This window comes from Pteronotus mesoamericanus, unplaced genomic scaffold (genome assembly GCF_021234165.1).
Source record: "Pteronotus mesoamericanus isolate MK-2021 breed Mesoamerican mustached bat unplaced genomic scaffold, CSHL_Meso_final contig_53, whole genome shotgun sequence".
NCBI lineage: Eukaryota > Metazoa > Chordata > Mammalia > Chiroptera > Mormoopidae > Pteronotus > Pteronotus mesoamericanus.
The window spans coordinates 2,073,291-2,087,854 of NW_026555195.1; the positions used below are offsets into that span (position 1 = coordinate 2,073,291).

At 50.0% G+C, this 14,564-nt stretch overlaps 1 protein-coding gene across 2 annotated transcripts in view; it reads left to right on the top strand.

Annotated features, from left to right (window-relative positions):
• Positions 1-14,564, top strand: part of FLI1 (Fli-1 proto-oncogene, ETS transcription factor) — a 115,075-nt gene that overhangs the window by 49,517 nt on the left and 50,994 nt on the right. The window contains exon 2 of one of the 2 annotated variants that reach the window (XM_054579448.1): positions 12,921-13,129. The exons of the other annotated variant lie outside the window; for it this stretch is intronic. Within the exon in view, the coding sequence (XP_054435423.1) occupies positions 12,921-13,129 (209 nt within the window). The remainder of the gene's footprint in view (positions 1-12,920; positions 13,130-14,564) is intronic. 2 annotated transcript variants of the gene reach the window in all.

A 14,564-nucleotide genomic window follows, 5' to 3' on the forward strand; every position in this document is an offset into this window, starting at 1 on the left:
CCCGGTGCTTCACTGAATGCCTGACAGGTAGTAGGCCCTCCATAAAAGTTTGGCGAGTAAAAGAGATGGGATGAGGCAGAGGGGATGAGGAGGCAAGTCTATGCAGAGAAAGGGGGGAAAAAATACTGATTTTCACAGATGTGTTTGCAGACACCCAAAGAGCAACCCAGAAACGTATATTATAAATAGGTGTCTAAAGATGAGAAAGGGCTGGGAGGTCTTATATAACAAAAAGAGAAACTATTGAAAACACGGCATGAAAATGCAGAAGAAAGAGCAAGGGAGTAAGAAGGAATGAGACTGGGATGCAGGCATTAATGAAGACAGAAGGGGAAAATGAACAAAGGGGTCGATGGGAACAGGGGAGCAGAATAAAATAGGCAGGGAGGGGGCTGGGCTGCTGAGCCAGCCCAGAAAACTGACCTCCTTGAGCACCACCTCCTTCTATCACCCCCCCCTCGTCAAAGATTTTGCCACATGTCACGGCAACAATATGGTTACCATATGCCCTGGGGCCACAAAAGAACTAGACACCTTGCACGGAAGGGTTCATCCAGATGTGAAAATTGGAAATACTGTAGACTCAGGGCTTGTTGGGCCTGAGGTCGCCAAGCACAGCTCCTCAGGCATGAGCCGTAAAAAGGAAATAGCCATTGAGAACTGGGAAATGGACTCCGGGCTGCCTCTTTTCCCAGCTCCCTGTGAAGAAATAAAATACAATGGAGTCTCTCCTGCCATGCGTTGTCTGTCCATCAGGGTGAGACGGCTTCCTTAGGCCGGGTTTGCTCTCGTCCCCCTGCCAGGGTGCTCCTTGGGTCCAGCTGGAAGGAATAGAGCACAGGGCCCCTGCCTGCTTCCTCGTGGGCTTCCTGTGATTATAAGGGCCCCAGTTGCTGCGAAAACTGTCACGTGAGGGCATTGCCGGATAAGATCATAGCTTCTAGGAAAAGAACCTCAAGTTGTTGTTGGGGAGAGCGGTCAGCGGCTTCTTGTTTAAATTTGAACAAGAAAACGGTCACTGGGTGTGGCTGGCAAAAAAGGAATGGACAAGCCTGGGGTGCGAGGCTTGATGGAAATTGCTCATAGCCGAGAGATAGAACAGGAAGTCTGGCCGCTGTAGGGGTGCTGGCGGGGAGGGAAGGTCTGTGCATTTCCCATTGCGCTCTGGGTTTTTTATCCATAAAGAAAGACGTTGCTGTCCCGGCCAGCGTGGCTCAGTTTGTTGGAGTGTCATTCCATAAATCAAAAGGTTGTAGGTTCAATCCCTGGTCAGGGCACACACCTAGGTTGTGGGTTCATCCCTGGTCGGCAACCGATAGGAAGGCAACCGGTCAATGTTTCTCTCTCCCTCCCTTCCCCCTTCCTCTCTTTGTAAAAGCAATGAAAAAAAATGTCCTCTGATGAGGATTTAAAAAGAAAAGAAAAGAAAAGACATTATACAGCTACTAGGTGCCAGGGACTGGTTAAGCAGCTGGGATGAAAGCATTAAGATCAGCCAATGCCTCTCTCCAGGGGGCCTCTAGCAGCAGACTTAATCCTTGAGAAAAAGGGTGGGAAAGTTCTCATGACCCCAGGAGTGAAAGGAGCACCCAAGCGCACATGCCACCTACACTTCCTCCTCTCCCCAGAGCTTACAGAGATTGCCCAGTGTGCCACCCCCCACCCCTGGTGGACTAGTGTTTGTTTGCCCTGGGGAGGGCCCTTCGTTCAGATCTGAACCATCTCTCTTCTCCCCTTTCCTTTGTCACTCAGAGTCCTCTCTTGTCACCACAGACCAGACTGAGATCCTTCTGGTGCACCTTCCAGGCCAGACCCTTAAAGCCTGGGCCCCAAGGGAAGATTTTCAAGCTCCCACACTCACGCAGTAAGAAAGCTCAGGAACTTCATCCTGGCTCCCAGGCTATTCTAGCATCCCTGCCATGGGTGACACCCCGACTCTGATGACGCACTGCAGCCAAGCCCCAGAGGACGCTTCTTCCAAGCTTTCGGCTCTCTGTGGTCTGGGCAGTGTGGCCATTCATCATCGTCAAAAAGCATTAAACGTTCGGTAGACGACAGTTAAAATTTTCCAGGAACCAAGAGGTTAGGTAATTTGCCCAAAGTCACAAAGCCCATAAAGCTCGACAGTGACCCAGCTGGTGCCTTTTATTGGAGCAGATTTTTAAAGCAGCACCCTATGGAGTGAAGAGAGAGACGAAGACGTTTGTTTCCTTTGCCCTCCACCTTTTGACCCCTTCTGCAGGAAACATGCTCAGGGACCTTCTTGGGGACAGAGCCTGCTCCCAGCCCCACCCAGATCCCCAGCGACCCTCGCGAGCCACAGCCTGTGCAGTCAGACAACCACACTCTGGCTCAGGGAAGACATTCAAATATATAAACACTTATGTGGCACCGTCACGAGGCACCAGCCCCTGGGCTTGGAGTAGGGTCCCAGCGGACCCGCTGTGCCAGCCTCTGATCCTTTAGTTGTCCCAGGCAGGGAAGGGGAGGGAGGGGCTCAGAGCAGCAGCTCTTGGGCCGCTGGTGTGGACGTGTTCCAGTGTCTTTAATGACTAGCACAGCCAACCCTGGGCACCCAGTCACATTACTGTCTCTACGCAAGTGAGGTACCCAGGGAATTACTTCTGCTGGTGCTTCGGGGTCCCCTCTGAGGATTGCTGCCTTCCCTGCCAGCTTCTCCCCGTGGCATCGGAGAAGCCACGTGGTTCTGTTTGCATGGTTGACAGCTCTCTGCTCACCCTCGCCCCTTCGCTCCAGCGAGGGTTTTATTTCACCCCTCTCTCCCATCAGGACCGGCCAGAGAACGGAGGTTCGATTCCTAACCGCAGTGAGCCTCGATGTCTGACCTTCATTCTGCCCTGGCCCTGGGCACCATGGGGTCCACCTCAGTAGTCAGGTCACCTTTTTTCAGGGATGAGCCTGGCCTCTGGATTGCCAAATGTAACAAATTTTACATAGCAGATCATTGCTGACCCTTCCACTGTCCCCTTTGCCGTGGACAGAAAGCAGCTTGGAGAGCGGGCAGACCCACAGTGAAGACGGCAAAGCCTCCTTCCTGGGGCCCAGACCAACCTCTGCCCCCTTTCTGCTCACCTTCCATATTCAGCGCTTTTTTTCGTTTCAGCAGTAAAATCATTCTCTGTGGGAGGAGGATTTAACTTTGATCTTTACAGATGCCCTTTAAATGTGGTTACGGTCAAAAAAGTGACTGTGAAAACTCAAAGTCAACGGGCAAAGGTAAATGCCCACGGGAGAGCTGGGGAAGGGCCTACCGGGAGACAGTGATTAAGGGAGGGCCACGCTCTGGATTTTGTTACATGCGTGCCTTTATGGGACCGAGACCCTCTTCTCTGAACTCATTTAGGCTCGTTCCCTTAATTTATTAAACTCCATTAAATAAAGTACTTTCATCTGCAAAGGATTCCAATTCCATTTTCTAGGCACTTGGCTGGCTGCCTTTCTCCAGGTCATCCACAGCAGGCACCCCTCCCCAGTGAGTGAAGGTTTAAGTGCCAGGGAGGGGGAAAGGGGACCACGGGGGGAGGGGGGCAAATTTCAAGAAGACACTTTAGAAACCAGCCAAGCACTCTGAGCTTCCATGGCGGATGGGCTACGTGGCACAGCCCGGGATTAAAGTCAGCAAACTGGAAACAGTTTGGGGGAAGAAACTTTGCACTCAGGTCTCATAAATAAGAGACCTAAGGCAAGTGCTGAGAGTTTGGGGGTTTGTTGGTTTGTTTTAGGATTTTATTTATTTATTTTTAGAGAGAGTGGACGACAGGAGGGAGAAAGTGAGGGAGAGAATCACCAATGTGAGAGAAACAGCGATCGGTTGCATCTCATCTGTGTACCAGCTGGGCACTGAACCAGCATCCCAGGCACGTGTCCTGACAGGGAATCAAGCCAGCGACTTTTGCCTTGGGGGATGATGCCCAATGAACTGAGCCACACCCATCAGGGTGGTACTAAGTTTCTTTAAGTCTCAGATTCTTTTTCCATTATACGAGGCTCCTAACACATGTCTTTAAAGACGAGACTTAAGAAAGACTTAGAAAGGCTAAATGAGGTAACCGTTGTGTAAGTTCTTTGTGTCATGCTATCAAATAGTCCTTGTTCTATTTGTTCTTTCCAGCTTTAAAAAAGTGGTACTTGTTGTTTGTATGTGAGTAATTCCACTGTTTTCAGAGGACTCAGGTCTTTTGTGTTTTAAGATTTTATTTATTTATTTTTAAAGAAAGGAGAAGAGGGGGAGAAAGAGAGGGAGAGAAACATCGATCAGTTGCCTCTCGAATGTGCCCCACCTGGGCGTTGAACCAAAACCCAGGCATGTGCCCTCCCCTGGAATCGAACCAATGACCTTTCACATTGTGGATGATGCCCAACCAACTGAGCCACACCAGTCAGGGTGAGGACTTAGGTCTTTATGCTGAGATTGGGTCTCCCTCACTCTATGAACCTAAAGAGCCTATGCTTTGTGCCTCAGCTGCCCCACCTGGTCAGCCATGGTGCCAATTCCTGCCATCTGGTACCAGTAACCACAGTGCAACGACACTCAACAATCATCCTCTACCTCCTTTGAATATGAGTTCTCTTGTTGTGATGAAAGTGACAGCAGATGTTCAGTGGCTGCATAAAAAATGACCCCAAAATATAATGCCATAAAACAGCGATTGGGCTCGTCACTTTTGTCAACCTTCATCTGAAGGTTCCTCAGTCCCAAGTCTGGAGGTTGATGCTGGCTGGTGGCTGTCGGCCTTGGGTCCCCTCTATGGGGGCCTCTCGGTGCGCTTGCTTGGCTTGAGCTGGTTTGGGCTTCCTCACAGCATAAGGCTCGTTTCCAAGGACCGGGAGCCCAAGGCAGAGCAAGAAGCCGGTGGAAGTCATAATGCCTTTTATCACTTTGCCTTGGAAGCCTTGCAAGGTCATTTCTGCCACCTTCCATTTGTAGAGGCAGTCAGAAGGCCTGGTTTCAAGGGGAAGGGAAAGTGATCCTGCCTCCTGATGGGGAGTGGCAAAAACTGAAAATATCGTTCTGGCCATTTGGGGCAAAAATAGCCTTTCGGACAGGAGTCTGGGCAGCCCCACGCTGTGCTCGGGGCAGAGGAGCTTTCAGTCCACATCTGGTGGCTGATTGCTGTTTTCCACCTTCTTTCTGTCTTTTTTAAAAATAGATTTTATTTATTTATTTTTTAGAGAGAGGGGAAGGGAGGGAGAGAAAGAGGCAGAGAAACATCGATGTGCGAGACAAACTTCAGTCAGCTGCCTCTCGCACGGCCCCCACCAGCGGCCTGGCCCGCAACCCAGACTTGTGCTCTGACTGGGAATCTAATCAGCAACCTTTCAGTTCACAGACTGAGCCGCACCGGCCAAGGACCCACCTTCTTTCGAACCCAAATTTCAGAAAATTTACCTTCTCCTCCTTGTTTCCACCTGCCTTCTGTGGGATGGAAGTGAGCCAGAAGTGGGCTGGCAGTTAGAAAAGAGGGAGAAGCAAAGGACTTGAAGTAATTCACAGCAGCCACCTCCTGACACTTCTGACGGGTCTGTGCTGAGCCGCTGGTGCTGAGCCTGCCGGTTCCCAAAGGGAAAAGACAGGAGACGCTGCTCCCTAAAGTCTTGCCTGTATTTCCTAGGCTCTCTGGCTTGCAAGAGAAGGGATGTCAGGTCATTACACAAAGAGCATAATAAAAAGCCAAAGCTCGCACTGCCTGCGGCAGCGACCTGGAAATTAGCTTCGCAGTGGCCGGGTCTGGGAGTCAGGTGGACCCACTGAGCAGGAGCCGCAGCAGGGGACTCGGTCAGGTTGCTTTTGGCATTCTTTTCACTGGCCTCCAGCAAAGCTCCTCAGCCACAGAACCTGTCCTTAAAGATTCCAGGCAAGACAGGGGACAGGCAGGGGAGAAGCCACGTGGGCCATGACCCCCCGGTCATCCCCTGCGCTAGAAATAAAACTCCACCTAATTTAAGCATTAGGAAAAGACTGGGAAAAGTTGGGACTTTTCCTTCTCTAACTGCATTTGGCTCATAACTGCGGATCACCTGTATCCTCCCTGCACCCGAGATTTCTTGTCCGGATTCCTGAACAGGATGGGGAGGCCCCCAACACTCCTCTCCGGCCTGCTCTTGCTGCTCTGCGAGCGATTCCATCGCTGCTTCAGCAAAGCTGTTTGGAGAGCGATCCTTTGCTCATCATTCCTATCAGCGGAGCCATCACGTGGCAACGTTCTGACCACATCCCCCATCTCTTAACTGATAGACACATAGAAAATAACCTTTGACTTGATCTAAGGAAAACAAATGTTAGAAGATGTATCTGCTAGGATAAAAAAAGAAAAGAATACACACACACACACACACACACACATCTATATAACAAACTTCAAAACAAGGGAAGTTTTTTAAATTAGTGAATTCACAGAAATGTGCACAGCGCTATTCTGATATTTCCTGCCTGTGTGATACATGAAGAGCATTATGAGTAGGTGCTAGCCACCTTCTACGTTGATTATTTAGGCATAGGTGCCTCCTCCACTCATTTGTGTGACTGTTTAACAGAGCCTTATCTATGCCACCTAGAGGCTGAATTCAGAAGCCAGGAGGATAGGGGACTGCGGCCCAATGGAACAATGTGTATGCCTGGGAAGGGCAATGGAAAACTCAAGTGAGTGAAGTAAGCTCTGTACTCTAGAAAGCCCGTAGAATTCACATGTCAAAACCTAACTGTTATCTCCAAGCTTGCTACTTTGGAACTTTAGGCAACCTTGTACATTTAAGTAACCAACAGTTGAGAAGGGGGTAATCTCACTGGTTTTATCTGCCCCCCACCTCCACCCTGATCTCTAACCCAAAGGTTCCCATACCATCTCCCTGCATTGGGCTTCCTAAAAACAAAAACAAACAAACAAACAACAACAACAAACCTTTTTAATGTAGGATTTACTATGTTCTAAGAACTGTAAAGTACTTGATTTGGGGATTTTACTTATATGATCTCATTTTATCTTTATTCAAAGTCTTTCAGGTTAGGTATTATTATTATCCCCATTCTGCCGATGAAGAAATGAAGTTCCCGGATAAATTGCACTAGGTGATGCACTGATGAGCTTGGACTGGAACTCACAGCTCTCTGACTCCAGAGGCTGTGCTCTAGGTTACAACAAGCACCAGAGTTACCCTCACAGACTTTATTCTACTTGGCAACAAAATGGTAGTAATTAAGTGCCCAGACATCAGATCTAAATTTGCATTCCAAATCATACTCATTTGCTGTGTGACCTGAGCAAGTTATTTCATTTCTCTGAATATTCATCTGCTTATCTGAAAAAATAGGGTTGAAAACAGACATCCTTCATAGAATTGCTGGGAGGGTTAAATCAGATTACTCATGTACAGTAAACAGTATTTTGCACTTAATAAATGCTATGATTAGTGTATGCTGCTTTGATCTTACCCAAATTGGGTGAATCCCACACCAAGGCAAGTGCCCCATTGTCCATGTATCTCTTCTGGCTCCCTGGGCCAACAGGGGATCATGGGAAGGAAAACTGATACAGTTTGGTCAGCTCTTCTACAGGTATACGTGGCCATCTGCTTGGCTTGGGACTAAACTGCCACTTCAGGAGTTGTCCTTGCCTGAGCTCTCTGGTACTGGGGCCAAATAGGGTGCTCAATTCTGTATCATTTCCCTGCTTGGAGCCAAGGGACCATGTGGCTCTCTCTGGATCTGGGCTGAGGCACCAGAGCATCCTGAATTTCCAGCCTAGCCTTCCCAGTATTCAGCAGGGCAATGGAAGAGTGTTCCCCAGGACCTACTTACTAAGCCAATAAGGGCTTCCTTTCACAGTGGCAACTATTGGGGCATGGAATAACCCCAGAGCTGGGGGCCACACAGGATTAGGGAGCCCGCATTTCTTTTCTTTTTTCTTTTTTAAATCTTCACCCAAGGATATGTGTATTGATTTTAGAGAGAGAGGAAGGGGGAGAGTGTGAGAGAAAGAAACATCAATATGAGAAGGAAACAATGATCGGTTGCCTCCTGGATGTATCCTGACCAGGTATTGAACCTACAGCCTAGGTATGTGCCCTGACTGGGAATCGAACTCACACCTTTTTGGTATGCAGGATGAGGCTCCAATCAGCTGAGCTCCCCAGCCAGGACAGAGCCCACACTTCTGTATTTCCTACTTGGGAGTCAGTTTTTATGTAGTAGGCTCTGAGCAGGGGTGGCTAACCTTTTGGCATCTCTGGGCCACAGTAGAAGAAGAAGAGTTGTCTTGGGCTACATATTAAATACATTGTGATGTGTAATCACAAAAAAAATCTCATAATGTTTTAAGTAAACTTATGATTCTGTGTTGGGCCACATTCATAGCCATCCTGGACCACATGCGGCCCAAGGGCCACAGGTTGGACATCCCTGTAAGTCTAAAGCCCGCTGGACTCAAAAGTCTTTAAAAGAATAACTTATCTTCCTCAGAATGAAAGGATGAGTGTAAATTTCAGAGTACTTCAGAGTAGTGACGTCATTAAAAACCGAAAGAATTTAGTTACTCTGAGAAGAGTTTGTGGATTTTTCTATGTTGATGGTTTTATATATATATATATATATATTTTTTTTTTTCAGTCTATCACTCCAAAGTCAAATACTTAACAATTCCTCAATGAAAAGTTCTTAAATACCAACAATGTACTTATTTCTGTAATGAGTTTTAAGTTCATGTAAGAGTTCTGCATTCAAACTTTAAAAGCATTAAGAATTTAAGTAAAAGTAAACAGTTTCATAAAATATACATAAACAGCAACAGCTACACATGTGCAATAAGCTACAAGTATGTAACTGAATGTCTGCCGGCTCAGCAGCTCTGCGGCAGATAAAAGCTGCACGTTGGTGCCCAAGTCCACATCAAGTCTCCCTCATGACATCTGCGAGTCCCCCGCAGTGACACGAGACGTTCACATGAGCCTGTCACTGCAGTCACCCAGCACCATGCTCCATGACTGCCTTGTCTTCCTCTATACCCATCTCCTCTTATTGTGCCTGCTGCCCCCAAAGCAGTGTGGAGAAGGTCCCCCTGTCTATCATAAAGACGGCAGTGTCCTTGCCTAGTTTCCAATAACACCGTCGTCTCGGGATGTTCCCAGAGCTTTCAGCCTGGAATGGCCAAAGGGGTGTTACTTCCCTGCAAAGTCAGGGAGCCTGTTCGCCTCAATTCTAATTTTTACCAGGCTCCCAAATCTGCTCTTCCTACTTCGTGGCTTCTGTCACCTCACCCCTGCCCACTGCAGGTTTTCTAATTTGGTCCAATGGGCCAGACAGAGAACCCCTCCTTCACCTTCTCTCTCCTCCCTCAACCACCAATTCTTTTCTCCGTACCTTTATGGGGGTGGGGGGAAGTAAAGAAAGAAAAAGCCCTTTATTTATCATGATTGTGAACAGAAGTGTGTGTGTGTGTGTGTGCGTGTGTACCCAAGCAGTATTGTCACCAGGCTTTCAGCTCAGATGAGTCACAGCATTATCTGGAAGGTTTCACAGAATAAGGAAGATCTCATTTACTGCACAATATGGGAAGGACTGGCTGTGCGTCCCAGTAGAAGGGTGCTCCCAGCACAAGGAAGGACTAACCAGCAAGCTCTAGGACACAGGGGTGGACGTGAGCGGGGCTTGTTCAGGGAGCAGTGAGGACAGTTAGGCTTGGACAGGAGTTGCCGCAGGGGAGTCACACAACACGAGGGCCGAGGGCTGGGGCGGAGCTGAGGTATAGAACACAAACTGATGAGAACAGATTTATTGTGGTTGATCGCTGATCCCGAGCAAGCTCCCGGGGGGGATCGGAGCAGGGGACGCAGCAGGATGAGAGTGGTTATTTACAACTTCCAAGAGAGCGCGATCTGACCAGGGGCCGGACAGAGACCGGACAGGCGAGAGTGTGGAAATCTGTCTTCACGAGGAGAGAGAACTGCCGGGGGAAGCACGCATGGGGGACCCCTGGTCCCAGACTGGACAGACGCGAGAAGCGTGAGGGGTTCTGGAATAATCTGGCTTCCTCCTGCTGTGAGGTTGTCCCTTGATGAGTTCCCTTTGACTGTGAACTATAGTCTAAAGGAAATGTCTATTGACATTCAGACTGGTCTTGCATCCTTTACCTCACCTACACTTCGTCTCATCAATTATTTCTCCTCACTGAGTATCATTCTCCGTGGCCTGCCTCCACGGCCCCCGGCTTTGTCAGCTCTACTCTCTGTTGCACCCTCTTGCTGTGAATCTTGGTCTTGCCAGCTGCCTGGCCCGCTCTCTCGACCATCCTGCCTTCTCTTACATCCTACCCTCCTCTCTGTGTGGATAAAGATGGCAGGGGTCTTTTGCCTCTTGACAGGCCATCACTATGGCCTATCCTGCCTCCCAGACCTCCTTGCCTCGCTTATTCCATCATCTTCTCCCTAACTTAGAGGAAGGGAAATGAAAGAAAATATTTTAATTGGAAACTTCAAAATCCGTGCATGAAATACTGAGCATGTAAGCCCCTCCCTGGAGCAGAAGACAACACCCAGTTCCTTAAAGGTAGTCTCTGTTTGTAGTAGAACTGTTGGCTGTTCTTCACCTTGATCACTGAGGGGGTGTTTATGGGTCCTAGCTGGGAACTAGCCCTCCATCGAGTATAGAACTGCAGGAATTTCATGAACCCAAGCTCAGCCCTCTGGAAGATCGCAATGTCACGTTTTCAACGTGGAACCATAACGCTGTGTGCTTGGATGACAGTTCAAAACTCGTTCGGGGTGTGGAGCCAGGGATGGTCGCTAACGGAAAGGTAGAATGGATATAATAACCAAAGATAGCTATTACAGGGAGATGATAATGTATGGATAATGGATATAATAACCAAAGAAGCACAGCTTTTCTCTCAGCATGACACAAGAAAGAAACAAAGATGGATCCTACCAGATTTTGTGTCTGAATCAAGAGACACCCTCTTGGGGAAGGTGTGAGCCTTTTAATATTGCACAGGCAGCTCAGCTCCGAAGCAGCCATCTCTGACCAGAGGTATGGTAGGCAGTGCCTTGTGGGGTAGGGGCAGCCTTCCTGGAGCACGTCCCCGAATTCTCCCCTGATCCCAGCCAGAAGCAGCCACAGAAGGACCTTTCTCATTGAAGCATGGCTGTCCCCCTACTGAGGCTGAGAATGGCCCTGGGAGAGAGAGAAGGTGATAGATTGTTAGCCGGTGGAGCAGATTGAAATTGTAGGGGCACAGGGAGAGTTTACGTGAACGTGGTGTGTCAGAGCTGCCATAACACTACACCACGACTGGGTGGCTTAATTGACAATCTTGGTTTCTCACAGTCTGGAGGCTGGAGGTCCAAGGGCAGGGTGCCAGCAGTGTTCAGAGGCCCCTCTCCTGGGCCTGCAGATGGTCGCCCTCCTGATGCTGCTCATGGGATGGGACCTCAGTGCATGTGCCTCCCCGTGTCTCTCTCTGTGTCCAAATATCCTCCTCTTACAAGGACACCAGCCAGATTGGATTAGGACCCATGGGAAGGCCTCGTTTCAAGTTAATCATCTCTTTAAAGAACACATTTTCAAATACAGTCGCCTTCTGAGGCAGGGGTTCAACGAATGAGTTTCAAGGGAACAATTAAGCTCATAACAGGTCGCCTAAGGGAATCTTTGCTTGAACACTAAGAATCATCATGACTAACATTTACAAGGTGTCACTTCGTGTGTGCCAGGGACGGTTGTATTTCTCATGTATTATTCCATCTCATCTTCACAACTGTGGAGTGTCTAGTTTAGGTTATAATTAATTGCAGATTACTACCTGCTTTTCTGAAAAGTGGCCAACTTCACGTCGTGTAATCACGGATCCAGTGAGCGTCACAGCCCAGTCCGTGGCCTGGGGTCCCTGGCGTTTGATGTGACTTGGAATAAGGGGAGAGCCTTGTCACCGTGCTGCGGTTAGCAGGGGATCTCTGGAGAGGGCAAGGCTTCCCTCCTCGGTGCAGGGTCTCCGCGGACCTGTGTCAGAGGACAGGGCAGTCGGAGGGGGAAACACAGCAGCCTCTTTCAGGAAGTCTTCCCCCATCCTCCCATCCACTCCACACTCCTTCCTGGGCAGGCGAGATCATCCGAGTTAAGACAGGGAGCCATGATCTCAAGGAGCCAGGCGAGAAAGGCTGATGGAGCCCTCTGCCCCGGTCCCGGGGAGGCAGACAGCCTCCCATCCCAATCGGGGCTGTGTAAGCACACTCATTCGTCCCGGACAGTCCTGATGCGCAATCAGGAGCACTTCTTACAGGCCAGACACCTGACCCTAGATCTTCTCATTTCATCCCCTCATCACCTCTGAAAAAGCCATGCTTATTCCTGTTTACAGATAAAGAAACCAAAATTAGCTGGGGCACCGCCCTGCCCCACCCTTCCCCTGTGTGACCTTGAGCTAAATCCTTACCCCCTGCCCCCGGGTGGGTCTCACCGGCCTCACCTGTAAGATGGATGCGTACTCTCATTTCCCCCTTGGTGACTGCTCTGCATACAGCTAGTCAAAGGCATGCCTGCCTCTGCCCGGGAGAGCCCAGGGTTCCAGTGCCACCACACTACGTGTACGCACTGTGTGGCCGTGCTGCTTGGCCACCCACTTTCCCCGCTCCTTCCAGGGCTTCCAGCTGCAGATGCAACAAATGAACATACTCCTATGGATCCCCTGCCTCCACGTTAGTGCCCAAACTCCTCCCCGCCCCCATCCAGGGTCACCGGCAAAGAAACCATCACATTTGCATAAGGGTGAACTTGCCCCAAGTGGGAGTCAGCATTGGAGAAGTGGCCTGGGGCAGCCCTGGGCCACCCTGTCAACTCAAAGAAAGAGTAGGTGAAGAGTGACACGGGGCCAAGAGTGACACTGGGCTTTCTTTCTCCTTCTCTGGCCCTCCAGGAGGCTCTCTCGGTGGTGAGTGACGACCAGTCCCTCTTCGACTCCGCGTACGGCGCGGCCCATCTCCCCAAGGCCGACATGACCGCCTCAGGGAGTCCTGACTATGGCCAGCCCCACAAAATCAACCCCCTCCCACCACAGCAGGAGTGGATTAATCATCCGGTGAGGGTCAATGTCAAGCGGGAGTATGACCACATGAATGGATCCAGGTAAGCCCGCCAGGCCTGCGCGGCTCCGAGGCTGGGCAACGCCGCTGCCAGGTGTGGGGCTGGGGAGGCTGGAGGCATGCTTGCTGCCAGGTGTCTGAGTTGGCAGGTCTGACCTAAGTGGCTTCTGGCACGTAGGGTTTCTGCAGCAGGTGAGGCTCTGGTGCTGAGCCAGGAGCCTGAGCCAGTTCCTAGAAAGCTGAGAGAGAGACGCAGAGACAGAGAGCAACAGAGGTGAGGGCTGTGGGCATAGCAGGGTCAGCAAGCGCCCCCTGGATCTCTGGGTTAGGCTCCTAACTTCCTCTGCAGACACCTAGGGAAGACTTATTTTGTGTCAAGTCCAAGTACAGCCTCTCTTGGGGATAACTTAGCAACAAGATACACTTCCCTGTTCTTGTTGAAGATACTTGACCTCTCTGAGTGGGTCTCACCAGAGCAAAGCTGACCAAACCGTTCTTGCAATAAAAGTCCAGAGCTGACAACTGAGGTGGGCGTGTGGAAGGGCTCGCTGTGTGCGGGAGGACACGGCGCACTTAGAAAGTGTGCTTGAAGTTGGTGGTGCAAGAGCAGGTAACACTGTGCTTGTAGAAGTCAGGGGAGAGTCCAAGGAGAGAAAGGTCACAGGGCCGAGGAAGAGCAGGTAGAAAGGTGGACAGGTAGTCCCGGGGCCAATCCCAGCTCTGCCTGTGGGCAAGCACCAGCTTCCTCCTTTCTAAAGTAGTGCTGGAGGGTCTTCCTCTTCCCAGGCTGGTTCCAAGGGTGACCTCTGACGCTGCAGGGGAAGGACCCAGAACAGCGCTGAGGACTCAGAGTGCTGGATGGTGATAGGGATCATCACAAGCAAAGGTCTGAGTGAGAGGGAACCTTGGTCTTATTCCTGAAGCACCAGGTAATCCAAACGGTCCGTAACACAGGGAGATAAACGTGAGCATGAGAGAGGGCCCCGAGTGGCAGGCTAAGAAATTGTGGAACTCGTTTCCCCTTGCAAAGACTGACTTTTAGTATAGCCCTGACGTTTAATACCAGCAGAGCTCCGATTTCAGATGAGTGAGCTGACAATCATTGTATACAGAGGGGAGAGAGCGGAGAGTCAGAAAGAGAAGGTAACGAGTTAGTGACCTATCTCGGACAAGACGTTACAACGTTCCGAATGAGGATAGTGGTGCTGATTCCGGAAATCAAGAGGGTAGAGATATGAGGGGTGTGCCACGGGGATAATTACCAGGGTTAGGCCACCAGGTGTGTGAGGGGAAGAATCAAAGGTGACCGACGCCCAGAGGTTGCCAGGAAGGCCGGTGCCGTTAGCAGTCACAGGAGCAGGGAGAGGAGACGCTTTGAGGAGAGATGTCGGTGTTCCCTGTGAGATTTTGTGAGCAAACAGTAGAACGTCCAGGTAAAATTGTCTGCTAGGCTTTGGAAACTAAAGGTCAGATAATAT